The sequence below is a fragment of the Podarcis melisellensis genome (assembly GCF_964234715.1).
Source record: "Podarcis melisellensis genome assembly, chromosome: Z".
Taxonomy (NCBI): domain Eukaryota; kingdom Metazoa; phylum Chordata; class Lepidosauria; order Squamata; family Lacertidae; genus Podarcis; species Podarcis melisellensis.
Window position 1 is genome coordinate 45,885,744 of NC_138547.1, and position 18,073 is coordinate 45,903,816.

Genomic DNA, 18,073 nt, shown 5'->3' on the forward strand with positions numbered 1-18,073 from the left:
AGACGATTGTGGGGATTTTCACTTGCATTTACATTTCTGGCAGAATTCTCCAGCATATCTAATTCAGCCCCTTCCCAGGCTTGTGATGGTGTGAGACTCAGGTAGCAGCAGGGTGTGCCATTTTAGGGGTGGTGAAACTTTATGTTTGCAAATTTCTACAGTGAGGAGTCTTTAAAAATGTGTTTTTAGGTGTCAGGAATTCAAATCTCCTAAAGTTTTTGGATAGAACAGTTAGCTTTGTAAACCTATGTTTTGAATAAGAAGAACGCGAACTGCTTTTGGAAACCTGAATAATTTTTATTTTGCCTTCTGAAAATGCTGGCCATTGCTAAATAATATTAATAATATTAATATTAATATCAATTTATAACTGTTAATACTTGGCAATCTTTTTAATGATTTCTGTGCAGTTTTTCACACATTTTACTTGCTGGCCAAAACAAAATTATATTAATTTAATCAAAATATCTTTTAGAATCCCCAAGTCATGTTACAACTTTTTAGCATTTTCCTCATTTCTGGAATTTGCAAACTGAAAAATTCAACATGCCTTAAGTCAGGTGGGCCTCAGCGTGAATTTCCCTTTTTTGTTTCAGGAAAAAGAAGAAAGATACCTCTTGCTGTTTTCTAATGTCCTGCTGATTCTCTCCGCCAGTCCTCGGATGAGTGGATTTATGTATCAAGTGAGTAGTGTCTTCTTGGGATTGCAGCAATTTGGCTTTTTTTCTTTTCTTTGAAGGACAACTGTGCATTATGGCTACGTGTCCCCCCCTCCAAAAAAAAAAAATCCACCAGAGGGGGACCTATGACTTTTTCTAGCCTTTTTGCTAATTGACCCCTGCCATTCATAGCTGCACTTGGAGTTGGACAGTTCTGTCAATTTCACTTTATACTCTTTATATTTTCCAGCCTTACATTTGGTTCAGTCCATTTCATCAACAATTTGTGGAGGGAGAGATGGCGTTCCTTTTAAAAAGTCTGCACAAAAATGCCCATACATTGATGCACTTGCACTTGTCCTAACAGGTGCATTTTTTTCTGTAAGCAGGTTGCCTAAAATACACAGCTTTCCCTGAAATAATGTATTTTTGTACATTATTTGCAGCAGAATATGCTTTTTTGTGTGTGCACACACTTTGCCTGCGGAGCAGCATGAAATTTCAAAGGAGAGCTCCGTTTTAGTTTCCTTATTAGTTCAGGAAATGTAAATGAGGTAGGTTTGCCTTAAGAAAAAAGAAATCTAATCATTTGACAATTATTAACAATAATCAACAAAACTGCTCCAGAAGAAAATACTTCAAATCATAATATTCTACAATAAAGTATGGCTTAAGATGAAACCACAATATTTCTTCCAAAAGAGCCCCCTCAAAATCCACTTAAATTTGCTTTTGCAGGAATAAATTATTTTCTTGACAATATTGTATAAGGGGCAACCGGTTTCCCCAAAATTTATTTCCATATTCACTTGCAATTCTCATCCTTAGATGTTATTTTTGACAGTGTAGCCAAATTCCAGACTTTATGAAGCCAATCTTTCCAAGGAGCAATGCAACTTTTTATTTTTTACTTTGTATAAATACTTATGGAAGCACCATAAACCTGGCACTAGATTAGAGCAGGCATTCTCTCTTCAGACTTACACAGGAAGGCATACATTATCTTCAGATGCGCTGATGTTTACGTGTTCCATTTAAGATCAAAGAAACCCAGTTCCCCTTTCAAAACTACTCTTTGAGTCATATGCCGATTTGAGCATATTCAGCTAATTGATTTGATGAGTTGACTTGGGTTTCTTTAATAAGGTGGCAGTCCCTAACTAAAATTTACATATTGCAAAAAAAGTCGGTCAAGGTTTCTCAGAAAAACGTTGACATAATACCTTTCTTTCTTTCTTTCTTTCTTTCTTTCTTTCTTTCTTTCTTTCTTTCTTTCTTTCTTTCTTTCTTTCTTTGGAGCAGGGAAAGCTCCCTTTAATAGGTATGATGGTCACAAAATTAGAAGATGTGGAAGTCAATGAACATGCTTTTGAAATTTCAGGTCAGTGTGCTGCTAGCGGCTTAGATGCATGCATTGATTAGATTAGATTGAATATATATACCCACTTTTCTACTGTAAAGATACTCAAAGCGGCTTGTAATAAAAGGCAAAAAGAAGAAGAAGCAACATATAGCAATGATGCAAGATGCGGAATACAATATAAAATGCATAGGAACGTAAGAACATCAGGAGAACCTTGTTGGATCAGGCAAAAGGTCTACCTGGTCCATCATCTTGTTCTCACAATGGCCATGCCTACATCCTGTGGGGAAACCCACAAGCAGCAACTCAGTGTACCAGACACTCTCCCCGCTTGTGAATTCGGAGCTACTGGTATTCAGAGACATGCCAGGTGGCATTCAGCTAAGTTTTACTCATAGTAGACTCACTGAAAACAATTACAGACTGAGGTCCATGAGTTTCAGTGTGCATATTTTCAGTAACACTGAGTTGAATCCTTCTGATGGCCTCTGGCAGTGGAAATAAGATGCTGCCACCATAGTTGGTAGCCTTATTTATTGGGAATAAATGGTATATTGCAATGGTGGTGATCCTCTGGCCCATAGGCTAAAATCCTGACCTGGCAGGGCATTCCAATTTGGCCCATGGTGCCATTTTCCACAAGCCCCATCCTTCTGTCAATCAAGTGATGTCACTTGTGGCAGCAGCTGATGAGCCGGGAGGGAGGGAGGGTGAGGTTCAATTCTGCCTTGGCTGTGCAAACAGGTGCTTGAAGCCAAAACAGAATGAGTGGGCTATTATTATTTTTGTTGTTGTTTTTAAATGAGTTAACCTGGTTCCTACAGGGAGCCTGATCGACCGGATTACGGTGCATTGCAACAGCAGCCAGGATCTGCACGACTGGCTTGACCATTTGCACAGGCTCACCAGGGGGACGGTTTCAAGCGGCAGCCTCTCCAAGACACACTCCTGGGGCTCTCATTCTGTAAGTTGATCTGCTTAGTGGGGCAATCTTAGTCTGTTCCAGGCTCCTGGGGAGGGTGGCAACACACCTTCTGTTCCTGCAGGGGGTGCTAGTGTGCTAGAAATCCACTATGACCAGAATCCTATGTAGGAGTTGAAGAGAGAATGGGTTGCCTTTACCCTCTGCCCTTCAGATCCCCTTGGAAGCCTCTTACATTGTGTGCTCATTTATTAAACTATTTGGGTTGGCTAAAGCTGCAGCTGCTTATTTTGTTTCCTTGATGTTTCCCTAATTGTTGATTTCCACATTATAGCTGAGCTTTCACCAACTGTGAAAAGCCACTTCTGGATTTTTTTTATTTTAAATTATATTTTTTTTCAATGTTACAAAACCACATTCACATTAAAATAAACATTTCCCTACTCCTATCTTTCTTTAAGGGACACGGGTGGTGCTGTGGGTTAAACCACAGAGCCTAGGGCTTGCCGATGAGAAGGTCGGCAGTTCAAATCCCCGTGACAGGGTGAGCTCCCGTTGCTCAGTCCCTGCTCCTGTCAACCTAGCAGTTCGGAAGCACATCAAAGTGCAAGCAGATAAATAGGTACTGCTCCAGTGGGAATGTAAATGGTGTTTCCGTGCGCTGCTCTGGTTCGCCAGAAGCGGGTTAGTCATACTGGCCACATGACCTGGAAGCTGTACAACGGCTCCCTCGGCCAATAAAGCGAGATGAGCGTCGCAACCCCAGAGTTGGCCACGACTGAACCTAATAGTCAGGGGTCCCTTTACCTTTTTATCCTTCTTTTTTAAAAAAGCCAGCCATTTACAACTTCCCTTCTTCCCTGGTTCCTTTAATTTCCCCACCTATCCCGCATATTCTTGTATATCCATTTAACTCCCTTATTCCTTTGCTATGTGTTAAACTATTGAATTCACCCTAATCTTACCAACGATTTCACATGTTTACAGTTTTTTTCCAGATACTCCACAAAAATTTCCATTCCTCTGCCACTTCTGTAAATTTAATACTGCAAGTTTAGTGCAAGTTTCCAGCAAAAAAAAAGGGGGGGGGAGAGACTAGCAAAAAAAGTTTCCGTTTTTCGGAAGCCGAATGTCCGACGGGGCTTCCATGGCTTCCGATTGAGTGCAGATGGCCAATCAGAAGCCATGTCTTGGTTTTCAAATCATTTTGGGAGTTGAACGGACAACCAGAATGGATTAGGTTCGGGAACCAAGATACCGCTATAGTGGAAATGAGCACCATACTTGTGCTGTGCTTGACTATATTTCCCTTTCTGGCTTTTATGTTGTGTGAAAGCTCAAGTAGAATCTGAACATCAAGAACATAGGAAATTGCCTTATCCTGAGTTGAGCCATCTAGTTCAGTATTGCCTACACAGACTGGAAGTGGCTCCGCAGGTTTGCAGGCAGTGTTCTCTCCCAGCATGATCTGGGGATAGCACCTGGGCCCTTCTGCTTGCAAGGCGGTGCCCTTCCCCAAATGAGGCAGCACAACCAAAATGGGCCCTCTTTCCTTTCCTGGGAAGATGTGGGAACTCTCAGCAGGTTAACAAGCTAAATCAATAAATAATAACTGTTTTATCATCAGACTTTCAGCTCTACTGGACAAGCCCGTGGCCCATTGGAGCCGCCCAAAACCGTTAAGCCCTGGACCTTAAGTTGCCTCCGCCCTGCACCTCCTCTCAGGCCATCGGTGGCACTCAGCTACAAAGAGGTAATTGTCACAAATGGGTCTGGGCTGTGCCGCTGGATGAATACTGGGCATTGCTGCCTCGCTTTGTGGCTGGATGTGTAAGCTTAACACAGGAGGCTGGCCCCACTAAGCAACAAGGCAGAAGGGCAACCCAGAGGCAAGGTTTTCCACTGCCGTAGAATTTTAGGGTTGGGATCGACCTTAGAAGTCATCTAGTATAAATCCTGCTGTTCAGTGCAGGGCTGTAATTGAGGACACACCTCCAGAATCCCTGAGGGATGGCTACTTGGCTTCTGCATAATACTTCCAGAGAGGAGAGCAGCTCCTACCATCAAGACGTTTCTCCTGCCGTTTAGCTGAAATCTGCTTTGTTGTACTCTGGTCCAACAAAGACACCTGCTGTGCCTTCTGCATGCCAACCCTGCAAATATTTGAGGGCTGCTCTTATGTCTCCCCCTTTTTTGGGGGGGGGGGTCATGTCAGTAGCTCAGTGAAGGTGTTGACCCAGTATGTGGCAGCTGCGGAAAAGATAAAATTCCATGCCAGGGATCATTATTAGGAAAGGAACTGAATAGAAAACTGCCAATATCATAATGCTATTATACAAATCTATGGTGTGACCGCATTTGGAATATTGTGCACAGTTCTGGGCTCCTCGCCTCAAAAAGGATATTGTAGATTTGGAAAAAGTTCAGGAAAGTCCAGCCAGAATGATCAAGGGGGTGGAGCAACTCTCTTATGAGTCCCCCCCCCATTTTATCTTTTGGGTGTATTTTTGTCTTTTTAAACCCATAGAAGAACTGGGATTCTTAGGAATAAAGTGTATTTCATATTTGGTAAAAAGGTAAAGGTTTACTGCTCCAGCAGCCAAACGACTCGCAGAGAAAGAAAACCACTTCCCCACTTAATTGCATCCATCCAATTTCTTCTCACACTATAACAGTGTTCAAATCTAAGCCCACAGGAAACTGAGCTGGCATAGGGGAGTTATTTGCATCATACAGGAAACTTGTGTCGCAACCCCCGAAAGGTGTTACTATAAAATCACTCTTCAATACTTTTCAGGGATTTTTTTTTAATGACTCATTTTTTTACACGACTCACCCCTCACACTGCTTGTGCTGGAGGCTTGCTGGCTTCTGTACACGGGTGCTGATGGTCTATTTTTGTTCCTAAAATTTCATAAACATTGTCAGACATTGCCAAAGATATTTTGTTTTGTTTTGTCTTGCTCAGTATTCTTGTGTCCATTTTTCTTGGGAGTATATTCCATTGCTGTCCATGGGTCTAAGTAACTGAGCACTGGTGTGGTCATCAGTTTTTAAGTGTGGAAGCTCATCATGGCAGTCAGCATTGCCCCACCAAAGAGAAATCTCAAGTGGGCGTTGGAAATCCAACAACCATGCTATAAGATATTTGGATAAAGCCTTGCTCACAGGGAGGCTGTGCTGGGTTCTGTTTTGTGTTCTGGCTCCTCCCACCATGGCTCTGGCCCCACCCACCATTGGCCAAGGCTCCCTGATTGACTTTCCTCTGTGAATCAATGGCCCTTCTTTGAGAAAAGGTTATCTATTCCTGCCCTTGAGTTTCCTGGATCCAATTCTACTGTTCTTTGTAACTGCCTATTCATCTGCCCTCTTTGAGTGAGCAGTAACTCTCTTTTGGGGGATGCGTGTGGTGAAGCCGGGAGGTGAAGGTGGGTGGAAACAGGTCCCCCTGAGAATGCAGTGCCCAAGTGCCCCTCGAAACCTGGAGCCCACACCGACTCGTACAGAGACATGACAGGCAGACTCCCCTTTGAGGGCGGATGAGCTTTTCTCAGGAGCAGTTGAGTGAGCTGACCATATCCAACATGGGTGAGTAGAAGATTTAACCCCCTTCCTGCAGCAGAGGCTCACTGGGAAGAGGGGAGACCCTGAGCAGTGAGTCATTCAGAGTTGCAGAAGGAAACTTCCTCCATGAACGGAGAACCTCTGGTTCCACGGGAGTTTTCCAGTGTTTAATCAACACCTTTCCTCCTCCTCGTTATTATGAATAGTAATAGTCAAATTTGTCAGTCATTTTACAGAGCTGCTTAACAAGAGACGAAATGCAATAAGCGAAAGTAAAACTTAAACAGTGAGCAATGCAAAATAAGTAAAATGCTCTTCCAATGGTGTCTCAGTAAGGGCAAATCCTACCAACCCCGTTAAGATACCAGGCTGAAAAAAGTCAGCTGCTTTTTTCCATGAATCATGCTTACCTTCTCATGTTTGTCTTTGTCTTCTTCTTTTTATGTTCATTCGGTAGAGGATGACTTACATTTTAAAGGTAAGGATGGAATCATCTCCATGACTTCCTGGGTCGCTGCGTTGCATGTGTGTTTTAACAAAGGACAAGTGGGTTTTCCCCTTCTCTCTCCACCCCACCCACCCACCACCTTCTGCATTCGTGTGTCATATTTTCCCAGAGCAAAGCTCTGTGTTTGTTTGTTTTGCAATTCATTGCCATTCACTTTACTGCGTTGTCTTGGCTGCAAGCAATGGGACTTACTCCCTAGCACTTCCGCAAGGGACACTTAATGCTGCGGTTGAATTCAGAGCATGGGGAAAAAAGATTCATCTGCCTGTGGCTCTTAAGTCATCCTTTCCCAACCTAGTGCCTTCCAGATCATGGGAGCCCACAGGAATGTTTGAGGGAGCAAGCTGATTTCTATCAAAAGAAAGCCCTGGGAAGAATAGCAGCTGTACATTCTGCATCACATCTCAGGATCTGCAAAAATTAGAAATTTCCTCTTATTTTTTTTTTACTGAAAGCTGGAAATCTTGGGATTATGGTTCAATAATGCACACAGAGTCCAGATGTTATGGACTCTGTGTGCATTCATGAGGCAGTTTATTCAATTTCCCCGATGTTTTAGGAAAACATTGGGAAAACACTTAGGAAGTGTTAATTTCCGCATTATATTTTGAGCTTTCATGTAACATAAAACTATATTAGAGTATAGCTCTCACTTCCATTTTTTTTTTTTGCAAAAGATTCCCTCCTCCACCCCCCCACCCCCCGGAAAAAATAACACAAAAACTTGCATTATGTTCAGCTATGATTCTGGAAATGGCTTCTAAGTCATGCAAGAGCTCAGAAATAATGTGGAAATCAACCGTTTAGGAAACAGAATAAACTAGCCCGTGAGTGCAGCCAATGGCTCTCATCCACCCTCACCAGCGCAGCCAATGGGCAGCAGGGAGTGGAGGGGAAGGAATGAACCTTTATTTGCGTCAGCCATTGGCCATAGCAATAAAATAACAATACGATATACAAAGAATAGAAATAAATAGTCAATTATATAAAATACATTTTAGGGCTTTGAATCAATAGTCAAATAGTGGATCTTATTCTGATTGCCCCAGCTAAAAACCTTGCAACCTTTGCTGTCACCTGCTCAGCGGGGAGTAGAGTTGGAGTTCAGTACTATGCAAAAGGCACTAGGTTTGAAATCATTTCTATTTTCCATGATGGAAAACATTTGTAATTTTCCATGATCTCAAGATGGCATCCACATCGGTTCATAATTATATGTTCCCATATGAGAAAAAGGCTTAGCCTGCAGAATTTACAAAATAGGACAGAAGCAGGAAAAGTGCATTATAGGAGATGGGAAAATAATATCCCTTCTGGAACCCCAGAGATTTATATTGCATGGTGTCCAAACAACTCACTCACCAACTGCACCTCTGAGTTGACTCGTTGACCAGATTTGCTCATTTCACAGAAATCACTTAGAAGGGTACCTGCCCATTTTGTTTCATAACTTTCTTTCTAGAAGGGCTAGAGACTGGGTTGTCTCATGGTTTCATCTAATTTTTACTAGCACCATCAGATAAAACAACTTTTGACTGCTAAAAAGATACCCCCAGTTAATTGGAAAGATGAACAGATACTTAAAATACTTATAAAAAGTGCAGGTGGTTCAAGCACCACTCTCCCTTTTTCTTGAACATAGAAAGAAATGCTTCTTAGGCATCTCCTCGGGTGAGAGACATGTCTCCTCAGAGAAGCATTCATTCCCTTTCTCTCACATAGAATAGAGTGCATCTTCTAAGTTGAGATCTGTTGTGTCACAAACATGCATTGTTTAAATTCAAATAAACTGTTTTTCGCAGAGGCAGATTTTGGGCTGCACGACTGGTTCCCTTGCACAGGGCGCCAAGCCCAAGGGACGCCTTCCCACCTGCTTCCCGAAATCTAGTAAGCCCTTGCTTTGGGAAGGAGGGTCCCAGAGTCCTCCTTCCTTTCTCCTTCCTTCTTCCTAAAGCCTAGTTAGCACTTATCCAGCATTGGGAAGGAGACGGGAGGTCTCTTGGACCCTACTACAGCCCTCATGCTTCCTTCCCAAAGACCAGCACCTTGCTTAGCCATCTTTCAGAAGGTGACACAGGTGCTGGGGGTGTGTGTCAAATTTTGTCTTCACACAGGGTGCTGTATTCAGGGCTGTCTTGAGCATATCTGGCATCGTGATGCAAAGATCCCTCCGGTGCCCCCCCCCCCGCCCAGTTTCCCAGAGTTGTTGACTTGTCAGCCTTTTCCCAAGCCTCTGTGGGCATCGCTCTCCTCCCAGGGAGGCTTGGGAAGGAAGCTGCAGCCCACCAGTCATATAGTTGGGGGGGGGGCACAGCTTCCACTCTAAGCCTCTGCGGGGATCGCTCTCCTCCCGGGGAGGCTTGGGAAGGAAGCTGCACGCCTGCCAGCCATATGGTTAATGGGGCACAGCTGGTGGGCGTGCAGGGAAAGGGGAGGCCGCCGGCAAAGCCACGCAGCTCCCCCACTCACTGGGGCGCCCCTGAGAGGCCAGTGCCCTGGCGCAACACACCAGTAAGCCCAATAGGAAAGACGGCTCTGTCCCTATTACTAAGTTCCAACCCTGCTTTTTGTCCTATAAGTATTGCTTTGTCCCCAACCCCAGATTTATCAGCTGAGACTGAGATGATTGTCAGCTAAGATTTCTCTATTCATAACCTTGGTTGTCTCATTATTAAGTGAAGTATGTGTTGTTGTTGTTGTTGTTGTTGTTTTAAAAAAATAGGACTCAAGCAAGAGCCCAAAGACAATGAAGAAGTTCCTTCCAAAAAGGAAAGACAGGAAAGCATCCGATGAGGAATTTGTCGTTAGAAAAAGTGAGCTGACTTACATGACTTGTAGTGATTGCATTTAAAAGAAAACCCGCAGATTCTCCAGTGTAATATCTAAGACCCCCCATCTGCACTGTATTTTTAAAGCAGTATCATGCCGCTTTAAACAGCCATGCCTTTCCCCAAAGAATTTTGGCAACTACTAGGAAATGTAATTTAAAGCTGTTGAGAGTTGTTAGGAGACCCATCTCAACAGGAGATTCCCCTCACTGAGCTACATTTCCCAGACTATCCTGGGAATAGAGATTGGTTGTTAAACCCCTCTGAGAATTGTAGTTCTGCGAGGAGGGGGTGGGGGTGGGTCTCCTAACAACTTTCAGACCTTTTAGCAGGTAGAATGTGACCCTGGTCAGCCAGCAAGCAGATGGGCAGCTGCTGAACCACAGACTTCTGCTGGAGTTCTGCATCCCCTGAATCAGAGCAGGCATCCCTAGAGGTGATGTTTCACTAGACTGTACCAGCACAGTGGAAAGAGATGGTCAAATTAAGGACAGTGGAGTCCTGCTAGTTCTGGCCAAAGACTTGTGTAATCCAGTGTCCTGTTCTCACAGTGGCCAACTAGATGCCTGTGGGAAGCCTGCAAGCAGGACCCGAATGTAACCTGCTCTCTCCCCTCTTGTGATTCACAACAACTAGTCTTCAGAGGCATGCTGTGGGTAGACTCCTCCACACTCCTGTATTTTTGGGGTCGCGTATTCTGCATAATAGTGCATTAGTGATGGATTTATTATACTGGACAGTCCACTTAGCATTCTGCTTTATTAGTTGTTCTGTGATGCTTCCCCAGTGTTACTATATGATTGCCATGCATAGGGACAGAAAAAAAAGTGAACGGGAACATTTGCAGTAAAAAGAAAAGTTACTGGGTTTCTGTAGGAAGTTGCAGCTCATGCACTGCTTGGAAATGAAGCAGACCACCCTGAAACTTCCGCAGGTGTGAAAGGTATTGAAAGTGGGTTCACATATGACTGCCCCAATACCATTGTGAGCAGAAAACTTCATGAATACACAATACAAACTGCGTCTGGAAGGACTGTGACTGGTATAAAAAGATTTCCTGCTTCACTCAAGGTTACAGGGGCCAAGATAAATACAGTGGTACCTCGGTTTAAGAACAGCCCTGTTTACAAACTATTTGGTTTATGAACTCCGCAAAACTGGAAGTAGTGTCCCGGGTTGCAAACATTACCTCGGTCTATGAAAGGAAGCCGACTGGTGGAAGGGCACCGATGGCAAGAGGCCTCATTAGGGAAAGTGCACCTCGGTTTAAGAATGGTTTTGGTTTAAGAACGGACTTCCAGAATGGATTAAGTTCGTAAACCGAGGTACCACTGTAACTGCTTCCTCCATTTTAAATACATTGGTACCCCGGTTTCTGAACGTCACCGTTGACGAGCATTTCGGTTTTCGAACGCCGTAAACCTGGAAGTAAATGCTTCGGTTCTCGAACACATCTTGGAAGTCGAACATGAAACACGGCTACCGCTGAGTGTAAGATCCTGAGGCCTGGCTGTCAGCTATTGAGTTTTCGGTTTTCGAACATTTCAGAACTCGAATGGTTTTCCAGAATGGATTACATCCGAAAACCGAGGTACCACTGTATTAGAAAATCAGCAGTTTCTCAGGGTTGTATTCAACGACATTTTATTACTCAGAGTAGATCCATAGACTTAATTGATGGCTCATCCACACTTATCTTTTGCTCTGTGCTTTCCCACAGTCTCTGTTCAAGGGCTTTTCATTTTTATTTCACCTTTCCCCAGGAAAAACCTCTCTTTAATACTGGGTTTTTTGTAGATTGCAGTAAAGAGTGGGTTTTTGTGGGGAAAGCACCACAGCAAAAAGAAAAAAGTGCTTGGACACAAAAAGAAGTCTGGATGAGCTTAGTCATTGCCATTAATTTAATTGGGCCTACTTTGAGTAAAAGTTAGTTGAATACAACCTTCGCTTCTGACTAGAACACTTGAGTGTTCTAGCCCTTGTGAGGCAGAGATGAAACATAAAGCAAATTGTGCCGCTCCACCTAACCTCAAAGCTGGAAATCAGTGTTAGATGCTGAGCTAAGTCTTCTCAAGTTAATAGAAGCCAGATTGGGTGAGAGTCATCTCTTGAATTCACCTGCCTTTGCGACATTTGACAGGTACTGCTGCCTTGGAGGAAGATGCACAGATCCTTAAAGTGATTGAGGCCTATTGCACAGGTGCCAGCACCCAGCAAACCCATAGCTCAGGTGAGTGGCTTAAAGGCAGCCCCTTGTACCTAGAAACCTTTGAATGTGGGGTAGCTTTGAGATAAGTGAGGTGCACCGAGCTGGCAGCTTAGCATATGCCTGGTGCATTCCTCTCGCAATGCGTGGGAGGCTCTCTGCCAAGCATTGTGTGCTAGTTGGGGTTTGAACTTACAAAGATGTCTTCCAGTGAGCCAGAGCATTGGTCCATATAAGCCTTGGATTATCTACCTTTATCGTCTTTAGCTCCTAGTGGGGCTCTTCTTTTGACCTAAACCTCTTCAGATGCTGTTGGACTCCAACCACCATGAGTCCCAGCAAACACGGGCATTGAGCAGGGGTGATGGGAGTTGTAGTCCAGTGACACTGGGAGGGTCAAAGGTTAGTGACCTGTGCTTTCCCTTTCATAAGAACCTACAAAGAGCCCTGAAGGATCAGACCAAAAGATCCATCTAAACCCATCTTCTTTGTTGCTCTCAGGGGCCAACTGGATACCTCTGAGAAGTCCACAAGCAGGGCATGAGAAAGATGTTTACTTTCTTATTTATCTTCTTAACCCTTCATGTCCTGCCTTTCTTCCATCATGGAACCCACAGTAGCCTATCTGTGGTTCCCAGGAGGTCTCCCATCCAGGCACTGACCAGACCCAGGCCTGCTTAGCTTCCAGCAGAGCAGCATCCTCACCTGTCTTAAGACCATAAACTGGGATTGGGCAATTGCCCTCCCCTGCTGTTTTCCCCTAGCAATTAGCATTCAGAAGTAGACCATCTGTTCTATATGAATGTTTCGCATAGGCTTCGTGGCTAAATAATGTGCCATGAATTAGCCCTCTCCGTAAAGAGTGGTCAAAAATGCCTTTTAAGTCACAGTCTACTACAAAGCAGGTGTTGTGCATAAAAAGATCCTGCTGGATCAGGCTTATGGCCCATCTAGCCCAGCATCCTGTTCTCAAAGTGCCCACCCAGGTTTCTATGGGGAGCCCAATAGCAGGTCCTGAGCACAAGAGCCCTCTCCCCTCCTGTGGTTCCCAGCAAGTGGCATTTGGAACTTTGACTGGTTCCAACTGTGGAGGCAGAGCAGAGTTGTAGTGATGCGTATCCATTGAAAGCCTTCGCTGAGAAATTGTCCAGTCCTCTTTTGAAGCCATCTTAAGTTGGTGGCCAGCACTGTTTCCTGTGGGAGGGAGTTCCATGGTTTACCTGTCTGCCTTCAACCATCCAGGTCAGTGGTTGTCCTGGCCTCCTTGGGGAGCAAGTTCTTAGTTTATGTACGTGCTGCAATGAAGAAGGACTTCATTTTATCTGTCCAGAATCTTCCAAAACTAAGCTTCATTGGATGCCCAACGTTCTGAACGGGGGGGAGAAAAACTTCTTCATATCTGCTTCCTCCGTGCCATGCTTAGTTTGTAAAACTTCCATTGTGTTTCCTCTGCATCTGTCCCAAATGCTGCATCTGTTCCTCTTGGGGGAGTTGCCCTTGATCATTTCACTTGCCCTGAGCTACAAGGGCCAATGGTCTGCCTATAAATAAGGCAGTTTCCTATGTTTCCTATCCGCTGCCTCACTCTTACCTCATGCCCTGCGGCAAAGGAAGCGCAGGAGAGGATGGTGGCAGTCCCTTCTCGCCCAGCTTCCTCCTATTCCACTGTGCAAGCAAACTGATGGTTATCTTAGAATGCAAGAGATAGCTTTGACTAGGAAGCACAAGATGCTATCATTTAATCTGCTGCACCTTTCAGAAAAAGCTGCTTCCTGAGTGAGCTGCTAGCATCTTCTGAAGTGATGGAAATGCAAACATTTAGTCAGTCACATTGACAGGGCAAATTAAAATCCGTGTACTCTTAGAGGGGAAAGAGAGGGGTAGTAAAACGGGTGTGGCCCTGTCCTTCCGAATTATATATCTTTGGGTGACTTACTATGCTCTGAAGTTCAGGGAGTGATGATCTAATATTTTACTGCATTCCTTAATTAGCCCAAATAATCCTAATAAAACATTTCCGAAGTTGATCATTCATTTATGTTTAACAGCCTCTGAATTAGTTTAGCAAGCGGGTTAGTCCTTTGTAGTTCTATGTGAAATATTTTTAATTTTCTTCTTCTTTATGTTCTGTTGTAGTCCAAAGTCCTCATCGACGCCAGTTTCACTTTCTGCACACAAAGGCAAATCTCAGTGCATCACATCCAAGGCAAAGGGAGATCTAGCCTTCCGCCATTAGTGCCAGGCTAATATACAGAATTCCCTTCTGTGATCTCGTTCCAGCTGCTAACAAGCTGACGCCTCAGGAAAACACCATAGCTCCCATCATTAATTATTTTTATCATTCCATTACAAGTTGTGGCCAGAATCATAGTCAAAATTTCACACACTCAATTTTGTAGTTAAACCATAACAATAACAATAGCAAGATACTCTTTCAATCCTGCTTTCATATTTCAAACAGTCAGCCTTTTGGGTGAGATTTGCCGAATAAAACAGCAATTCAAAGTATATCAAGAGAGAATAATGGAGGCTCTCCTCCCCCAACACACCGATCCAATTACGACGAAAGTCCTTCTCCAGGTCGAATCCTTGGCACCCAGCGGCTGAATCAATTAGCAGAGTACTTTATCCCCCCTAGTTCAGAGCATGCCTGTTAATTAAGTTTGAATTTTATTTTAAAAAAACAGGTGTCCTCAGCTCATGGCGCAAGTTTTGGAGAGCTCCCGAAAGGCGCGGTGCAATGCACCCAGCGCCCCCTGCCACCCACATTCCTTCAGGACGGACGGCAGGTATCGGATGATCTGTGGGTAGAGCACACCCCCAGCCCTGGGGGTTTTTGGGGAGGATAATTACTCCCATATTATCTTCATTAGCCGCACAGAAAGGCTCCCCTGGTCTGGGGACAGCCGTTTGCCATGGCGGCCAGACAGGAAGTCTTTTTCTTGCTGTTTTTTTCAATCCTGACAATGATGATGCGACAGTGGGGAAAAGAGCAGGGAAACGCTCTTCTCCTGTTAACATTCTTGTTTATTTGTTGTGTGCACCAAAACAGAGCTGTCCCCTGATTTGTCCTCTCTTGCCACCAGGTTCCCGTAAGGATTCCGTCCCCCAGGTCCTGCTTCCGGAAGAAGAGAAAATCATCTTTGAGGAAACAAGAAGCAACGGGCAGACTATCACAGAGGAGAAGTGAGTGAGATTGGGGTGGGCCTCAGAACAGGTGAGCTGAAGCCTAAGAAATTTAATTGTGGGTGTCCTATCCCCATCCTCCCAATAACAAAAGGAGCAAGAGGAGGTCAGTGCGCGAGGTCGATTGCAGGGTGGCAAGAGTTCTGTTCTGGGGGGCAGAATATCTTGCTCCTGCCCTGCATTCGGTATCCATGTTTAGGTAAACAATTCAATGAAGAAGGCATTCAATGAAGCAGCATTTAATCTTGCCAGTGTCCACATCCTGCCCCTTGATTGGAATGTTGCAAACCTTTGTGCTGCGTAACTTCACCATGAAACCACACAGCACAAAGCTTTGCAACGTAATACAACTCGGGCATTTTGCTATGTAACTCCACAACACTGCACTTCCCTGCATATTCGTCTTATGCCTAAGCAGGCAATAGGTCCAAGCATTGCCTATAAAAGACAAAATGAATATGTGGAATTTTCTTTTTGCCCCTCAAAATGAGGGAGATCTGTGGGAGATTTGCCACCTTTTAAATGCTATTTTGTTTCTGTTGCTTATCTATTAAGCTTTGGCCAGTTTCTTCACTTGTGGGAATCCTTTCCTTACAGGCTTGTTTGCCAACAAAGAAACAAAATGAAACAAAAAAAAAAAAAAAACAGAACCCTGCAAAGCTGTTCTGCAGAAGGCCTGAACTTTGCAAAGGGAACATGCTGTAGGGGCATCCATCCCATTCCTGTTGAGGTTCACTGCTTCTGCATATGACCTATAGAATCATAGAACTGTAGAGTTGGAAGGGACCCAGAGGGTCATCTACTCAAACCCTTGGGCTGCCCAATCCAAAGCTGAAAGAAAAACAGATGGGGATAGGCAAACTGTGTTTTCAGCACATTTCTGTCTCTTTCCTAAACCACAAACAGTCCTTCCCCCCAGAGGATCTGTTGCTCTAGCAGGGTTCCCCAAACTTGGGTCTCCAGCTGTTGTTGGATTACAGTTCCCATCATCCCTGACCACTAGTCCTTCTAGCTAGGGATGGTGGGAGTTGTAGTCCAAGAACAGCTGGAGATCCAAGTTTGGGAAACCCTGGCAAAGAAGTGCTTTAAGTCGCTTTAATTGCACAAACCTAAATTTCCCAGAGCCCAGCTGAATCCCTCCCAGAAGATATGAGAGCCTGGGGGTGCCTTGCCACTACCTACCTGGGGGGCAGGCACTGTTGCTACGTATCTTTAGGCACCAGGCAAAGACATTCCTCTTCTCCCAGGCTTTTACACTAATTAAATAATCTATAGGGCCTTTTGAAACTGCAGGGAGTGTGTTTGTCTATGAGTTCTCTTTCGCTGCTTCTTAGCATTTTGCTGCTGACTGTTGGGTTGTTTTTCCTAGGAGTCTGGTGGACGCTGTCTATGCACTGAAGGATGAGGTCAAAGAACTTAGACAGGTAATCAAAAGCATCACCCTATTCCAGGATGACATGTACATAAATGGGCATCCACTGCGGGGGGGGGGGAGAGAGACAGTTGCCCCACCTAGAATGAACCCTAACTCCATCTTTCACATAAAAAACAGAGGAAGTTTCAAACATTAGTAGAACCTAAGATAAGAAGTAAAATGTACAGGTGTTGTTCGTTTCAAAGGTGGAGGGATTGTGAGAAATTAGCCTGCTCCCCCCTTTCAGTGTTTTAGTTCCCCCTCCCCTGGAAAAATTCTTATGCGCACCCTTGCATACATGCACAATATTGCAAGATGTGTTTGCAAGGTCCTGCGTAGCATAGTGGTGAGAGCATTATGTCAGGATTAGGAAACTTCCATTCAGCCACAAAGTTCATTGGGTGACACTGGGACAGTCGTCATCTCAGCTTAACCCACCTCGCAGGGTTGTTGTGAAGGTTGAAGAGGGAAGAGCTAGGGATAGACAACATGGCATAGCCCAGATGTTTGTGGACTGAGAGGCCTTTATTGAGGTTAGTGAAGCCTTAAATTAAATATCGTTTTAGCGTCATATCATTAGACTGCCAGTGTTGTGATGTGCACCTTCTGAATTTGTGCACTGAGGGTTGCTGGGACCTGTAATTGTTGAGAATGACAGAGTGAAGAGCCTGCTGGGTTAGACACATGGTGGATCCAGCATCTTGTTCTCACAGTGGCCAGCCAGATGCCCAAAAGCAGGACCCCAATGGGTATTCAGTAGCATCACTGCTACTGATCACAGAGGCAGAATGTAGCCATGGCTAGTAACCCATCAATACCTTTCTCATCCACGAATTTGTCTTTGCAAGCACATCCAAGTTGGTAGCCCTCACTTCCTCGAGAGAAGGGAGCTGCACAACTTAGCCATGTGCTGTGTGAAGAAGCGCTTCATTTTTATCTGCCCCAAATCTTCCAGTGTTCAGCTTCATTGGATACTCATGAGTTCCAGAGTTAGGAAAGGGGAAGCAAACCTCCCTCCCTTCTGTCTACTCTGTCAAAGCCATGCATTATTTTATGCACTTGTAACTTGTCGCCTTTTACTTGCCTTTTCTCTGAACCAAAAAGTCCTAAATGTTGCAGCCTTTCATTTCTCGTTTTGTCAAAGGCGCTCCACCCTTAGATTATTTTCGCTTCCCTTTTCTGAACCTTCTCCTGCTTTGCAATACCCTTTTTGAAGTGAGGCAGCCAGAACCATACAGTTTTCCAAATGCAATGAGTGGGTGGGTGTGGATGTGTAAATATGGGTGAGGGGGGGTAGGTTGACTGAGATATGCATATGTTTGTGGGTGGGGGATTTGTGTGGGTACTGAGTGAGTGGAAATGTTCTGAGTGAATGGAATCCTACTTCATTGATGTTGATTTTTTCATCTCTTTTATTTAATTG

The 18,073-nt window shown here is 44.3% G+C and overlaps 1 protein-coding gene across 2 annotated transcripts in view; it reads left to right on the forward strand.

The window, feature by feature from the left end:
- Nucleotides 1–18,073, forward strand: part of ARHGEF6 (Rac/Cdc42 guanine nucleotide exchange factor 6) — a 74,054-nt gene that overhangs the window by 48,675 nt on the left and 7,306 nt on the right. For both annotated transcript variants that reach the window (XM_081897241.1, XM_081897242.1), the window contains 9 exons: nt 597–683; nt 1,962–2,040; nt 2,847–2,986; nt 4,572–4,697; nt 6,966–6,986; nt 9,739–9,829; nt 11,985–12,074; nt 15,137–15,236; nt 16,606–16,660. In XM_081897241.1, coding sequence (XP_081753367.1) covers nt 597–683; nt 1,962–2,040; nt 2,847–2,986; nt 4,572–4,697; nt 6,966–6,986; nt 9,739–9,829; nt 11,985–12,074; nt 15,137–15,236; nt 16,606–16,660 — 789 coding nt within the window. The remainder of the gene's footprint in view (nt 1–596; nt 684–1,961; nt 2,041–2,846; nt 2,987–4,571; nt 4,698–6,965; nt 6,987–9,738; nt 9,830–11,984; nt 12,075–15,136; nt 15,237–16,605; nt 16,661–18,073) is intronic.